At 35.2% G+C, this 16,349-nt stretch overlaps 2 protein-coding genes across 4 annotated transcripts; one reads left to right on the top strand and one right to left on the bottom strand.

Annotated features, from left to right (window-relative positions):
• Window positions 1-6,714: 6,714 nt before the first annotated feature.
• Window positions 6,715-9,707, bottom strand: LOC104707561 (transcription initiation factor IIF subunit alpha). 2 transcript variants are annotated; one of them, XM_087460397.1, is made up of 10 exons: window positions 9,557-9,707; window positions 9,221-9,404; window positions 8,985-9,137; window positions 8,743-8,888; window positions 8,187-8,563; window positions 7,980-8,098; window positions 7,697-7,828; window positions 7,382-7,591; window positions 7,020-7,244; window positions 6,715-6,894 (listed from the first exon to the last, which is right to left on the bottom strand). In XM_087460397.1, exons 2-10 carry the CDS (start codon window positions 9,389-9,391, stop codon window positions 6,802-6,804), a joined length of 1,626 nt encoding a protein of 541 aa, XP_087316523.1. In that variant the 5' UTR covers window positions 9,392-9,404; window positions 9,557-9,707; the 3' UTR covers window positions 6,715-6,801. The 2 variants fall into 2 exon arrangements, with proteins under 2 accessions (XP_087316523.1, XP_087316524.1); XM_087460398.1 differs by having other exon boundaries at window positions 7,020-7,241.
• A 4,503-nt stretch (window positions 9,708-14,210) lies between these two features.
• Window positions 14,211-15,977, top strand: LOC104707560 (josephin-like protein). Of its 2 annotated transcripts, none has more exons than XM_087460490.1 (3): window positions 14,211-14,586; window positions 14,674-14,803; window positions 15,464-15,977. In XM_087460490.1, the coding sequence occupies exons 1-3, from the start codon at window positions 14,503-14,505 to the stop codon at window positions 15,478-15,480; spliced, it is 231 nt and encodes a 76-aa protein (XP_087316616.1). In that variant the 5' UTR covers window positions 14,211-14,502; the 3' UTR covers window positions 15,481-15,977. The 2 variants fall into 2 exon arrangements, with proteins under 2 accessions (XP_087316616.1, XP_010422235.2); XM_010423933.3 differs by having other exon boundaries at window positions 14,266-14,586; window positions 14,674-15,100.
• The last annotated feature ends 372 nt before the right edge of the window (window positions 15,978-16,349 follow it).

Raw genomic sequence — 16,349 nt, 5'->3', positions numbered from 1 at the left:
ATGGAAAAGGTTTGTGATATTGGATGATGTTGTTGATGTTGTCGTATTTCTTGGTGAGTCCATTGATCATGTGCATAACAATGACTCGTTCCATGACGGGAGAGTCAATGTTGGCCAAGAGATCGGAGAGTATCTTCAGCTTTTGACAGTAGTCATGGCCGGAGAGGTCGCCGATGGTAAATGAATGGAGTTCATTTTCAAGTTAAATTGCTTGGGCCTCCTTATTGTCTCTGAAGAGATTCTCGATGGACGTCCAGATCTGACGAGCGCTGCTACGTGTTTTAAGAATGGTGTCGAGAAGAGAAGGGGAGATGCTGCCGTAGATCCACATTTTGACGGTGTCGGCGCATTCGTTCTAAGGAGTGTCTTCATCGTTCGCTGGAGTGGTTGTACCATTGAGATGACCAAAGCTATAGCAGTGAGTTTTGAAGAGTTCACGTCATGCGTCGTATTTCATCTTTTGCATGTCGAGCACAAGAGGGATGTGTGACTTAATATGAGTCAGAGTGAATGCTTTGTGAGCCGCTTGAGCCACCAAAAGAGGTTGGAGCAAGTGGAGTGAAAATGGAGAGAAGAAGAGAGAGAGTAAAAAAACAGAGATTGTAAGGAGAGAAGGGGAATGAGAGGAATAGGAAGAAGAAGAAGAAGACGAGGTTTTTATTATTATGTTAGGGCTCTGATACCATGTTGGTTAATCAACCTTGATCCTTTCTCATTACATTATAATCACACTATATACACACGATTGAGATTGTTGTACAAGCAATATATATCCATATATGGGAAGTGAATTATACTTATTCCCTTGTATATCAATACTAACTATAGTTTTCATATGCATTTAGGAAGATTTTTATAAGATTTTAGGTATAAAAGGTCTATTATCAAGTATTTCAGGTTTCAAGAAGGTTTTACAGGTTTAAATCAAATTGGACCAAAATACAAGGAAAACATGTTTGAAGACAGATTTAGAGCTTTACAATAAGGACCACGTTTGAAAAACTTCCAGATTTTTTATTATATCAAACTTGGTTTCTATGGAAAGCTGGAAGAGTCATCTTTCTCTTCAAAATGGAATCAAATCAATCCATTCGTCCAGCCGAATATATTCCAGATTTACTGAGACGTGTTATAAACCGGCGTAAAGAGAAGCATCTAGTCGATGAACTATTATTGAAAGCCTGACCAGCAACCATTACGACGGCCCAATCAAAGCTTTCAAGACAGTACAGAACCCTCATTCGCTGCCCCTTGTCCTGCACTCAAGAAGAAAATACAACTTTACCCTTACAAACCCTAATCCAAGATAAAAAAAAATACTCTTCAAGACCTAAGGTTTCATGTGTGCCTTCTTTGTGATTCATTTGTGCCTCCACCAGCTGTCCTAGAGACGACCAGAGACTCCTTCATAGCCGTCGAAGCTTGTCCTCTTTTAACTCTTCTTGGAAGCCATCAATTGAAGTCACCCAAATCTCTTCTATTCTTTCTAGTTTCTTTCGTTTCCATTCTATTCTAAAGAAGATCTCTTAACTCTTTTCTCATACCTTTCATCTTTTATGCAATATCTTATTCATATAGCTTTGATTTGCATGAGTATGTCTGAGTAGTTCTCTTGTTGGATTTAAGAGTTTTGAAAAGGGGATTCATGGATTGTTGACTAGGGTGATTAGATTTGGGTTTGTTCATTTATTGTTCTCCATCTAAATATATCTTTGTTGCTTACTGCTTGAATTACGCCTTAGCTACTACTGCTTTTAAGATAGATTTAAATCGCCTGAAGTAATTTAGATGAGCAAAGTGTCATTACCAACCAAAAGTTGAGTTATTGAGTTTTGTTTGTGAACTTATCAAACTTACATTATTTATGTGTGTTTAGCTTCTATTTACTTGCGGAAATATATAGAGTAACCTAGGTTGTCTAGACATAGTTCTATGGGGCAATTGCTTAGTCCAAATTTGAGTTCTTGAACGTTAATAATTGATAATTTCCTGTTTAGTTTATTAGTATGACTCGATCCATGATACCCTAAGAATTTTCTGCTGCCCAACACTTCGTCTATTGATATTTACATTACTTTATTTCTTATTTACTTTCTATTTGGTTCGTAGGAAAATCCACAACAAACCTCTTTTTATTTTGTCTTAGCCATATTTCTTTTTCATAAAACTGATTGCATAGCTTACTAGTTTCTGTGGGATTAATACTTTAAGTATTACAATCCATTTACTGTGCATTTGCAGCTTTTCAGTTGTGTTATGCTATGTTAAAACCTGACACACATCAACGTAGTATACGTTTTAGTATTGGAAGATGAATAAAAAATCTCTTGTTATTATATTGTGTTTCAATTTTTCTCTTTGTCATCCGAGATTTCACTTTTCATTATATTTGTGGAGTCTTGTTTCCGGGAAATTGTTTTTTTTGTCAACTTTAAACATTTATTTTGATATTATTTCTAACGGAATTCGTTCGGTCATTTTTATTAATGTTCTACTATACTAATTGCGCTTACGTCTTGCCGTGATGACAACTTCGTTGTATCAAAACTTTTATAATTATCGTTTGTCTACTTTTTCTGTAACAGTAAAAAATATAAATAAATAAACAAAAGAGGTCAATATATAAGATTGCAGCATTGGTTTAAATAAGATTGCATGAAACAATCACGTAAAAGCCATAATTCGCCAATCTACGACCTTACCCATCGGCCAAAAATCCTCCAAATAATGAATGGTTCCATATAAAATTTAATAGAAACAGTCAAATTTATTTATTATTAATATTTATTTATTACTGAAAAGAAAATACATGATCTCTATGCTTGCATAATATAATATTTATTTATTATTAATATTTATTACTACTGAAAAAAAAAGAAATATAATTAAATAAGAATATTGATGAAATGAACTTTGCGAAAATCCGCTCCATCAACTAAGCGAGAAAGAGTAGTTGGAAATTAAATCTACGGTTGGATTTATCCCACCAAAATCCAACAATATCTCCTGTCTTAAAATTATTTCGCCGGAGAATCATACTCCACCCATGAAATAGATAATATCCATTTTTATGTTTTTCTAAGATAAGAGATGATACAACATCATTATCAACATCGAGAAAATCAAACAATCCTGTGAAAGAATCCATAGTCACGGTAGATAATACTTGGGTTATTACTAACTCTGCAGGAAACGTTATTGTATTACTCAAACCTATGTCTGATGGTGTCAACGTTATCAGGATGTTCCATCGGTTGTCCTCAAACGGCTCAAATGGATGCAGATCATTCTTTTTCATGAGTTCGAACGCAAAATTATATGAATATATCGATTTTTAATGTTCTTTACACTATAGAAATTTATGTAAGAGTTGTATTAACAAAATTTTACATGTTGAGGATATATATAGAGTGGGTAATTGTAATTTTAGATCTTGTGACTATAGAAAGATATGATTTTCTTTAATTGAATATCAAAGGATATATTCTCTTTTAGTTGAACATTCTATCTCTAGACCCAAATAACACTAATTTAATATAATTTCCATTTAGTATATGACAGATATATATTTTTTGTAGTTAATTAAATTACAGTACAACCTCTATAAATTAATAATGTTGGGACCAAGACAATTTATTAATTCATAGTGATATTAATTTATCTATAAATAAATAATTATTATTATTTTACAGTGTAAATTAATAATTATTAGTTTATAGATATACTTTCAAGTAAAAAAAAAAGTTTATAGATATACTTTTAATTGTTTAAATTTTTTAGATTCATGAATTGAGATAATATTAGCAAAATAAGATTTAAGTTTTAGATGTTGTAACTTTTTTGGTATTGAACTGAATTTTTAATATTTAGAAAACATTATTGACAATAAATTACAAATTCACTTATACACATGACATAAATCCAAATTTATGAATGATAAAATCAATTATAGTACTTTAATATTCTATCTAATTATCAAAATATATATGATGCATATCTAGAAATTAAAAACTTTAAAAGTTTTTAACTATTTTTATGATATATTATAGAATATTTATATCATTATAATTTGAAAATACAACATAACAATTGTTTTATAGATATAAGCTTTAAGAGAAACATACATTATTATATCATCATATATGTGTATATATATATATATATATATATATATACATGATTATTAATTTATGATATTATTGGGATCATATTTTACATGGAGATTTCAAAAAAAAATTATTAACTTATTATCTTATCAAATTTTGTTACTTTTTACACTGGCCCAACTTTGGACTAGCAAAATTTAGTGTTGGATAAGGATTAAAATAGACATATTTATGGAGAATAATTGTGTTTAATTTCTAAATTTAGTGTGTTTAAATATAAATACAAGGCATTGTGATCCCAAAAAGGGATATTGGGTTTTAAGGCAAAACAATTAAGGGATAGTTGGAAATAAAAGATCACTAAAAAAAGTTTTGTCCATATACACATTTTCTTCAAAATTGTCATTTATACCTAAAATACCCACACAAATTAATAAATCTTAATTTAACAAGTTTTAAGAAGTGAAATATAAGAAAATATGTAGATATACAATTATAGAGGTAATATAATTTTATAAGTTATTTTTTATAGAGAAAATTTGATATAAAACATTCAGAAAATGTTTTCTACTTTTCTGAAAATACAAGATTTTGTATTCTAACATTTTGTACATGTTATACTAATTTCAGAAAAGGTTTTTGTTGTAAATAGTTTAGTAGTCCGAAATTCAAAATTCTACAATATTCAGAGTATGTATTCTACGATTTACTTTATGTTCTAAACTTTTTAATATAAACCTTCTAGGATTTCATCTATGCTCTGAAAATGTTAGAAGATGTTTTCTTTCTTTTACTCTATCTCTGAGAAAATTAGTATATATATATATTACAGAAATATAGAATCTATACTCTAATTTTTTTAGATTTCACTAAGTATAGGAAGTGAATATTTGAAAAAGAAAACTAAATATTTATCTAAGATCGTATTTGTTCGATTTTGGTGGAGTCTCCTTCACTCGTGACATGGACATTGCTTTATCCCTTAGGACAATCGTTTTCCCGACAGCATGTCAATACAATACAGTACAATGTACTCATACAAGAATGCCAACAAACGCAGTGAGTGGGTGGCTTATCTACAAGCTGGAGCCGGTGTAGTAGCTGATTGTGACCCGCAGGACGAACACTGTGAGTGCGAGAACAAAGCTGCTGGTCTTGCTCGAGCCATTGACTTGGCTGAATCTGCATTTGTTAAAAAATGAATGTGGCCAAGAACAGAGGCTTTCTTTGTTATCGGGAAGTGCTTTTGGCTCAAGAATATCTCTAGGAATCTTATTATACGATAATGTTATCCGGAAGTGCTTTTGTCCTATTATATTGTTTTGGCATATCGAACAAACACAACTGATGAAAACTCTAGTCCACAAAAAATTAGATTACAAGTTTGAAGACCGAAACATTGAGTAGAGGTCACTGAAAAACCTTTTGTTTTAGAACCCATGACTTTTCCGACCATAATGCCTTTTGTGAGTAAAGAAAAACCTTTTGTTTGGTCGAGTACCTTGTGACAAAATTGAAGCGAGGATGTGGAAAAATTTATCTGTTGAGCCGAGGCCGCCTCATAGCTTTTCAAGACACCTAAAATAGCCCCGCATTCTTCTTTAGATGTTGTACCAAAAAACAAGTTATCATCCACAAACAACAGATGAGTGATAAGGGGACATTTATTAGCCACCTTAATGCATGTGATCAACTTATCCGTCTCCGCCTTCCAAACATTAGCAATGAGAACCTCTGTACATAGAATGAACAAATAGGGTGATAACAGGTCCCTGCCTTAAACCCAATGCTCGTTTAGTAAGTTCATTCGGTTGCACATTCAGTAAAACCCGATACTCCACCGAGGTAACACAAAAAATAATCCAGGAAATACATCTCTTAAACCCATTTTCCAAAGCACCTGCTCAATAAAAATTCACTCAACCCTATCATACGCCTTACACATATGTCTTTATGGCCATAAACTTTTATTTGTAATATTGATTAGTTCGTAGTCCATGAAACATTTTTAGAGCGATCAAAATATTATAAAAAATCAAACAGCCTGCGACAAACACCGATTGAGTCTCCGAAATAAGTCCTGGTAGCACCAGTTTTAACCTTTGACATAATTTTTTTGAAATAACCTTATATCCCACATTACACAAACTAATCAGTCATAACTCCGCCATCTCTCTACCTTAGGAATTAAACAAATATGTGTTGTGTTCAAACGCTTGTCAAAGTAACCCTGATCAGAAAACGAATTAACCAAAAAGAGGAAGTACATTTTTACAACACTCTATGCCTTATGATAAAGTAAAGTTGTCATTCCATTCATCCGGTCCTGGAGCTTTATCGATGCATCATAAGCAAAGCAACAAAGCTGCCCTGACCTACTTTAAAAATTTAATTGGTCAATGCTTATTTATATTTATTGTTACTATGAAGTTAATAAAAGTTACAAAAAAAAATACGAAAACAGCACCAAATTTTTTTTTTTTTAATACTGAATAGAAAGCAATAATTTTGGAGAAAATAAAAAATCGTTCCGAATCAAACATTTTAAAATCAAGAAATGACAAACATTCTTACTTGTACCACTGTCATAATATGAGAGATCTTGAACTACCAAAAAAATATATATATATGGGAGAGCTTGAAAATATTGAAAGAAAGAGTTAGCTGTGAAGTAATAAATATATAGCAACGTCTCTCATTTTTCTCTCAGGACGACGAAGTTTTGAGAATTAGCGTTCTTCTGTATCTTGGAGATCTTCCTCAGAATATCGGCAAAAGCAGTCTTGTCCTGTAATAAGTAACACAACAAGAATCAGTATACCCTCAAGATATCAATAACCATAATATGGTCAATTCATTCAACACGGCATTAGACTAGGAGGCTCCTAGAGAAAATTAGATTAGATCTTTTACCTCTTTGGTCTTAAGTCTTGCCTTAAACCTGGAAACAAGATCCTGTGTAGTGACTTGCTTCTTCTCCATCAGAACTGCCCGTATTTCGTCTTCAGTTACAGGCCCGGTCGCAGCTGAGGATGATGCAGGAGCTGAAGCTGGTTCAGCTTTCACTGATTTTGTTGGTGTGTTGGATTTTGAAACTGTGTTTGTTCTCTCTTCCTTCACTGAAGATCTCGGATCCTGCTTTACAGTGATTACAAAAACATGTTAGTTAGAAATCAAATGACAACAGAAGCGATCAATCCTCCTTACTTCATATGCTTTCAGCTCATCCATAGATTGATTATTTCAAACAGCATAAACACGACCAAGTATCTTACGTTTTCAGTCTTTACTTTCTTTTGAACAGAGCTGCTAGGCTTTTTAGAATCGCTTTCTAGTTTTCTCTTTCCCTTAGATGGTTTTGCAGGAGGTGTTCCACGAGCAGGTCCAGATGGTGCAGGTTTTGCAGGTGCAGTTTCAACAGGTTCTTCTTTCGCCACCTCCTTCTGTTTTAAATTCGTAACTGGACTGACGTTTGTCTCCTCCTCCTAACATTTGCGTGTGTATTCATAACCAGTTAAGATGAGTCAGCTTTGAAATTTGAACAATTTGTTTAAGTAAGTAAATTCTGTCAAAAATTGAAGAGGGCTTACCTCTTCTGAATCATCATCATCGTCTTCGTCAGATTCATTCAAACCATTAGACTTACCGAGCAGTTTCTTTAACTCTTTACCAGATTTACTCAACCCTCCCTCCTCTTCTTCGTTTTCTTCATCATCTTCATCCTGCAAGGGAAGTCAAAAGAAAGTTACAACCTCATAGAAAGTTAAAGACTCAACACTCCAGTATTTAATAAACATTGAAACTTGGATAACATATAAAACTGGGATTGCCATAAGAGATTACTGTACTCAGTTTCAGAGGATATATACAGACCTGCTTTATTTCTGGAGGAGCAGGAATTTCAGGAGCCAGAAGGTCTTCACGTTCCTCAGGATCATTACCAACTGCTTCATCATCATCGGTGAAAATTTCCTCATGCTCCCAGTCATCCCCTGAATGAATCAATATATACAGACATTTTATCATTTTTACTAATAGATAATGAAGAACAATCCTGTACATCTATAGATTACTACTCACCCTTCTCAATGTCATCATCATCCATATCAAGGTCACCACCCCTTGGATTTTCTTCATCATCATCATTACTCTTTTTATTAAGCCCAAGTCTACTTTTCCGTGATGCCTCTTCCTCTTCATCTTCGTCCCCTCTATCAGAGACATTTCCTTCTTCTTCATCACCCCCTGAAGACTTTTTACGACCCCTGCCACCACTTCCACTGCTTCCACCGGCCTCTTTGTCATTATCCACTTCTCCAAATAACGCAGGACCATTATTAGCAGCTTTCATCATCCACCTTTGATACCCATCAGCCGTCTTTCTACGATTCTTCATCTTCTCTTCCGCTTCTTCCAATGTAAGTTGTTTATACTGTGCCACCTTGTTGAAGTTATACCTAACACAATAGTAGAAAATTAAATGAAAAAAAAACAGTCTCAAATGGTTAACAAACTTGATCCATCGAAATACATCTCGTGTGAACTATACCACAATAATCTTCCTTTAAAAGACTCCAAAAACACAAATAGAGAAACATATCAACAGAAGAAAACTATTGAATTTGTTTCTCCATACCAAGAACCAGCAGGGATCGCAACAAACTCTTTGTTCTGCATCACTAATAGATAGTAAGTTGCAGACTGAGAGCCTTCAAGCTGTCCTTGATACTGAAACTGACCAGTCTCATCTTCCAAGATCCAAGGTTTGTTCTTTAACTTCTCCTACAAAAAAAAAAAAAAAAAAAAAAAATCACGTAAGCATTGTAAACAAAAACCACCATAAATTGATTGGGGATTAAAGAACCAACACACACTAACCCTTTGTGCATCAGTATACTGACGACCTTGTGGTATATCTTTACGAAGAGACCATTTATTCTCAGAGCTTTTCTTGAAATTAGGAAGACCAGTCACAAATCTACCAATGAAGTAGTTCTTATCCGTCGGTGCCGCCGCACGAACGTTATATTCCTGAACCAAAAAACAAAAAAAAAAATCAACAAAACGAAACTTTTCCTAGCGGAATCATCAGAATCATCAGAAACTAAACTAACCCGAATCAAACGTGTGAGGACGGTTCCACAATCGAGACACTTCGCTTTATTCTCAGCCATGGTTTTACCACACTTCATACACAAGGTCATGTGTCTGCAAGAGCTTCCATACAAATCGGATTGTGATTGACATCCTATACAAGCCGGTTTCAATTGCAAACAGTACGACATAATCGTCTTCTTTCTGAATAAATCGCGTAAAAGGGAAACAAAATTAGGGTTTCCCCCGAATTCAGATTGCGAAGATCACGAAGATAAAATAAAATAAAAAACAGAGCAATCGAAAGCTTAAGCGTACGATTTCGTGTTCGTAACTTTTAGGGTTCCTTATTTTACCTTTCGGATTTTGAGATCGCTGAATTCAGAATTTGTGTTAAAAGATCTGTAATAAGAGTTTAATGAGGTCTGTTCTGAAGAGGAGGTTATATATACTATTGAGAATTAGAGAGAGGCAGGCTTACTTGTATGTAATTAGTCAGATTTGCCCTCTGACAAAGATGACCGTCATAAGATTATATAATTAGGATTATTATTTTTTTGGTCCCAACTTTTTTTTGTCATATGAAATTTTATTAATGAACTAGCTTTGGTATCAAAGTGAAATACAAAGTCCAAAAGAGAGAAACTTAAGCCGCGGACGATAGAAATGTCTCTGGAGTCTAAGCCGATGGAAAACGAGAATTCTCCGGAGTCTAAATCTTATCCAAGAGAAGAAAATACTTAAAATAAAGCCGAAAAACTCAAACTTAAAACAAAAGAGGACGAACCCGTAAACTAAAAGCATAAGCTACTAGGCTTAAACCTTACAAAATACTAGTCTTAAGATGCAAGAAAACCTCTTCTCTGAAGCACAAACAAAAGAGATTTATCAAGGGTGCCCACGGCCAACCTGAAGATAACAACAACCTCCTCCTATCATTATGAGAGCCAATCTCTCGAAACCAGAACATAAATCTTCATAATCCGGCAAGCGAAGACACGAACACACTTCCAGATGCGACGTCGACGACCACTGCGTCCTTTTACGTCTAGGTAGAAGACTTCAAAGCGCGATCAGATCTATCCAGATCTACAAAGCAGAGACAAGGAGCGAAGCCTAACCTCTCAAATAAACTGAACTCTAAAGAGAACAAAGAATTGTCGAGACAGCTATCATCCACAATGAGCAACAAAACATGAGAAGAGCCTACTGCAAACTTAGAAGACTAGCATATCTTCCATCAAAACGAAGCCCATGCTTATAAAGGGAACGAACCATTTGGGAAACAAAGGCTGGGAGAGTAGACCAAGGGTGAGAGGAAAGGCAAAGGCTGGGCGGGTAACGCAATTACAGCCAAACAAAATTGACGGCTTCAAGACGATGAGATGAACATGAACGGTAACTACACAAGGGAAGGATCAAGCAAGGAAGAAACATTAGTCTTCGAGTCGCACCGTGGATCTACTAGATCCGGAAATTACTAACATCTTCTCTGCAACCACAAACTCAACAGAATTACCGCTCCAACCGCATCCACAAACACCACAATCGAAACTCCAAACAAACCAACAGATTCCCCAATCGAAGGCCAAGATTCTGCTTAAACTAAACAAAGAACCCTAACATGAAACAAACTAACCCAGCCACACCGAAGATCATCAAAGGCAGCCAAAAGAATCGAGAACCACTACTACATGAAGAAAAAACAGAACCAGGCCACAAACCACATCGATAACCAAACCACTCTTTACCCACTGGTGCCACTCAAGCAGGGACAAGCCTACTGAGATAGCTCCAAAACCGGCTTCACCGCACCACCAACAAGAGAAACCAAGAGGATAGAGCGGCGATTTAAAGAAACAGCTTAAACCCGGAGAGGCTGGGACGGAACGACGAGCTATGGAGCTGTAAAGGTCCCCCGATTGAGAAGCCAACGAAACCAGATCTGAAAATTCTTCAGCAACATCGATACCCTTGACGTAAAAACGACCACGACGTCCACCGCTGGGCTCATCGGAAAACAGAAGGAAGGGACAGCAAACTAACTTACAGAACTCTCACGTTACCGGTGACGACGCACCGATAACCGGAGAGGAAGAACTCACGAACGCTTCTCTTTTTTTTTTCTCTCTCGTCTTTTTTTTTCCCCATCACTCTTCTCTTGATGAGTTCCCAACTTAATAACATTCATTAACACTTAAACATATAAGTGTAACAAATGTCCCAACAAATTGATCCGTCCGATGTCTAGGTTTTAAAATTTTGTAAGTAAAATTAAATTTAACAAAAATATATTAAAATTTGTGGTATGTTATTTATAATTTTTTCTTTTTAGTTATAATACATTGATTTATATCCATTCACAAATTTTTCATGTATGTTACCATTAACAGTGTATTTTTCTACACCTAAGTATATTGTATGTTATAAATATATTATTTACCACCACCTAGAAAAATAAATATATAAACACATTAAGTCAACTATTATATGTCTATTTATTTTACTTTTGCATAGTTTATGTAATCACTAAAATTATTGGTTTAAGAAACTTCTCAAATAAAAAATATTTACATAGTATACTAATTAATGATGTATCATCACAATAGTGTATGACCAACAACGGAGAGAACCTTGGCTCTGTCCTCCTCCCTTATGGTCTACCTTGCGTCCAACCTCCTACACCATAAAGAGAATCTTGACTCTGTCTTCCTCCCTTGGGAAGATAACCTTGCATTCGTCCAACCTCCTCCACCATGAAGAGAACCTTGGCTTTGCCCTCCTCACGTGTGGAGAGAACATGTTCACGTCTTTTAGCTATCTCAAAATGGCATGCTCCGATAACCAATGACACTAAAAGCCCTTTTACAACATCACAAAATTTTTTGATAGTAACTAATGTTAAATTTTTCAATCTATTCGTGAAAGTTTCTTTGACACATCATGATGTAGCCTATGTCACCAAAGTCATATGGATCTATCAAAAACGGTTTATAAATTTCCAACCTCTTCCACCATAAACAGAATCTTGGCTCCGCCTTCCTCCTTTGGAGAGATAACCTTGCATACGTCCAACCTCCTCCACCATGGAGAGAACCTTGATTCTGCCTTCTTCATGTGTGGAGAGAACATGTTCACGTCTTTTAGCTATCTCAAAGTGGCATGCTCTGGCAACCAATGAAACGAAAAACCCTTTTCCAACACCACAAAATCTTTTGATAATAACTAATGTTAAATTTTTCAATGTATTTGTGGAAGTTCTTTGACACCTCCACCATGGAGAGAACCTTGGCTCTGCCCTCCTCATGTGTGATATGATTCTCCCAAAGAATCGGCACCTTCGAGTTGGTAGATAGAGATACCTTGATTCTACAGACGATGATACCTCAAGAATAAGGATGGTGGAACGAATGGTTGCACAAGAGTTGCAGAAAGACTCTTGATATACCAGTTTGATCTTTCAACCTCGCACCAAAAAGATCGGATCTCTTAGCCTTGCACCAAGGAGATCGGGTTTTGACTAGGTTTTGACTATTGGAATCACACCAAGTAGTCGGTTTTGATTGTTGGAATCACACCAAGCAATCAGTTTTGTTCACAAAGAACAAAAGAGAATCACTCTCAAAGAAAAGAAAAGGTTTTGATAAAAAGTTGGATGATTATTTTATTGCTCTTGCATGAGTTTATATAGGAAAATAAACTTGGTAACAAAGGCAAGTATTAACTATTATTGAAACTAAAAACAATAAAGATAGATAGTTGAATGAAGATTCAACTCTTGGTGCATTTATCCCTTCCTCCAAAGTGACTCTTGGTGCATGTATCTATATTTTCGTCACTCCTCTTTGACCAAAATAAAGTTGAATGAAGATTCAACTCTTGGTGCATGTATCTATATTTTTCTGCATCTCTCGATTCTTCAATGTCTGGTCTATTAATGTTTGTTTTGCATTTGGCTTCATTACATCGACTGTTGTTCTCTCTAAGCACCTGCTAATGCTGAAGCTGCGACTTCTCCTCTGTTTTAGAATATGTAAGAGGAAGAAAAAGGGGTGTTGGTGGCATTACCTCGTAAATCAGGCATGAGGAATCGAATGATTCAGTAGAGGAATCGAATGATTCAGTAGAGGTATCAATCAAATTGGGTCTTTTAATGTTGTTTCTGTCTGTGTCTTTCTCGCTGAAACTTTGGTTGTTGTTGTTATGCAGGGTCAGGTTGCTTCTGTGGATATTAAACTACCGAGAAGAAGTTTGCAAGTGGAGTTTACTTGCAATTCATGTGGAGAAAGAACTAAGCGGCTTATCAATCGACATGCTCATGAACGTGGCCTTGTCTTTGTCCATGTGTGTCTTTGATTCTGCTTCCCAATTTGTGCACACCACATGTTTTCTTAATTGTCCAAGAGAGATGATTTTGGTTGGTTAATTGCTTTTATTATTCCTTTTGCAGTGTGCAAGATGTCTTCAGTATCCTAAACTGGTTGACAATCTTGGTGTCATTGTTGAGTACGACTTCCATGAAACCTCCAAGGATTTGGGTACCGAGCAAGTTTACGGCTATGTCGAATGTTGGATTCTTTTTTTGTTCATTCTCTCAGATATGTTCGTTTAGGTATGATATAAGAACTAGAAGTAAGCTATTTTCCACAAAGAATACAAAATAATATATTATTTTTGAATCAATGTGTTGGTATACATGGGGGAAAATGTAGCTGCTCTGGTTGATACATTCATAATAGAAATTTTAGGCTGTCATAGCCAGTAGACAGAGAGTTCCCAGTGCAGTATTGACCCACATTCCTACTCTTCCTTCTAGCTGACTCAATGTAGTTCCTCCATTATGTAAACCAGAATTTAAAGAAAGTTATAATCATAGAAGCATGACAGTATGAAATTGTTGTTTTTTCAAGATTGTTGTTCAGTATAAAATTTGTTTTTATCATTTTAGATAATTAATAAACAAAATTTTAAAAAATATTATTTAAATAGTTAAGCAACCTTATTTGGAATACTCTAGTGGAGAGATAATTTTAAGTTATAAGTGAGTTGCTTTAATTAGTTTAATATTAATTATATAATTAATTAATTTCTGAACAACTTAGCTTAGGAGGGGGATTGGAGTAACGACGTTCTTGGAGACACCATACGGTGTCAGTATTATATCGGTTACGTTTTTTTTTTTTGTTTTTTTTTTTCAATCAAAACGATGAAAAACAAGGAAATCAATACGATCGGAGTTGTGATCGGTTTCCAGAAACAAGTGATCTAAAACCTAATTTTCTTCACCGGGAGGTTCCCGAAGATGGCGGAATCCGAATCTCAGATCTATCACGAACGACAACGATTGCAATTTTGGCTTTTGCACTCCCTCAACAATCTATTTCAGGTGATTCGCTCAAAATCTCAATTTCAGTTTCAAAATTTCACCCTGCAAAAATCACACCGATGATTAAAGAGTTTTTTTTTGGTTCAGGACAAAGTCGCATTCACGCGAGAAAGCTTGAACTCAATCGCAGAGAAGCTCGTGGAGGATGATCCAAACAAAGAAACATGGACGACACCTCTCTCTTTACTCCTCAAGCCTCATCACAACACACTAACTGGTAACTATGACGTGAACATTATGATTACAGCTCTTGAAGGCAAAGGCAAGAGTGTTGTTTGGTATGATAAGCGTAGTGTAGCTTCTTCGATTGATCTTGATGGTACAGAGACTTTGATGGGTATTGTGTTGAATGTTCCGGTTAAGCGGTACGGTGGACTTTGGAGAAGTAGGCATTGGGTTGTGGTTAGAAGAATCAATGGTGTTTGGTATAATTTGGATAGTGATCTCGTTGTGCCACAGATGTTTAAAGATGGAGATGAAGTTAGAGGGTTCTTGGATCAAAACCTGAGTTAAGGTGCAGAGGTTTTGCTAGTGAATAACAATGCCTAAAGATCAACAAACTTGAGTTTCAATTTTTCTTATGTTTCTCTCCGTATGTTGTTGAATACCCATCAAGTGTGGAAATGTATCTAGTACATGTCTTGTAGTTTGAATTTGCTCCACTTATGAGTTTTGGAACTAGTGATCTTCATGTCTCAGTATACATTCTTTGTGTCTATGAGTAGGACTGGTATGCTAAATCTATGAGTAGACTTGATGAAGTAGCTTTTGTTTTCTTTATCGTGCTTTTGCAATTTTGAATTCTACCATCTATGTTCAGCATCTAATAACCAGCTAATCAATCTATCATTGATTATGTGTGTTGTTGGAAATGTAGGATCAGAGTCTTCGTGAAAGTGATAATCGAACGTATTGGCTTGGAAGGAATCATAAAATCATTGATTGGTTATATTATATGAGAGGTCTTCCATCATTGTTCGATCTGAGAAGGTCAAGGATGAGATCGTTCTTGATGGTAATGACATTGATCTTGTCATGATCTGTTAAAAACTTATATATTGTATGTTACGTTATGGAACCATGACTGACCGAAGAAGTGGCGAGATCATTAGCGAGACGGAGGATGGTGGCAGAGCTTCGAACAACAGAGTGATGATAGGAGACAAGAATATCTAAGGTTTGGTCGGAGAAGAGACAGAACAAGTGTAGAAGTATTGTAGGGACCGAGCTTGAGATACAACCATTTTGCATGTATTCTTCAAAGTTGGGTTTGTAATCACTTTTGTACCACTTTGCCTCTTTCAAAAACGTTTTACACATATCTGCCCACTAGAGAGACACAATAAATTTATAAAGATATTCAGAGAATAAATATATAAAGATTCATACAATTGAAAATATTATTTCACAAAAGTAAAAAGAACCCTCCTAACTTGAACCAGAGTTCTTGATTAACCCACAAGCAAGGATGTTCAGTTTTGTGTTGAGTTTGGAATCAAGACATCCATATTTAGAGATGACTAATGGGGGGATAAAAACTAAAAACAATGAGATGAAAATCTAAACTTAGATTAATATTATTTTTAGTATTATTAAAAGTTAAAGATACTACTTTGAGGATGTGTAATGGGTTTGCTCCAATGTTTTTAAATCCGAACCGGAACTCAAACCGGACCACCTTTCGGGTCACTGGGTCATCGGGTCGACCGGATCCAACCGCGGATTAATAATTTACTGAATTTTAATATATATCATACATATAT

This window comes from Camelina sativa, chromosome 8 (genome assembly GCF_030686135.1).
Source record: "Camelina sativa cultivar CO46 ecotype springtype chromosome 8, ASM3068613v1".
Lineage (NCBI taxonomy): Eukaryota > Viridiplantae > Streptophyta > Magnoliopsida > Brassicales > Brassicaceae > Camelina > Camelina sativa.
This window is presented reverse-complemented; position numbering and strand designations above follow the sequence as displayed.

Excerpts from the sequence above, each read along its gene's own strand:
- LOC104707561 (XM_087460397.1), bottom strand. The coding sequence starts at position 9,391 with ATGTCGTACTGTTTGCAATTGAAACCGGCTTGTATAGGATGTCAATCA. Across the intron at positions 7,829-7,979 it reads CTCCTCCAGAAATAAAGCAG|GATGAAGATGATGAAGAAAA; the intron begins GTCTGTATATAT and ends CTTCCCTTGCAG. Across the intron at positions 7,245-7,381 it reads AGAAAGTAAAGACTGAAAAC|CAGGATCCGAGATCTTCAGT; the intron begins GTAAGATACTTG and ends ATCACTGTAAAG.
- LOC104707560 (XM_010423933.3), top strand. The coding sequence starts at position 14,503 with ATGGCGGAATCCGAATCTCAGATCTATCACGAACGACAACGATTGCAA. Across the intron at positions 14,587-14,673 it reads CCCTCAACAATCTATTTCAG|GACAAAGTCGCATTCACGCG; the intron begins GTGATTCGCTCA and ends TTTTTGGTTCAG.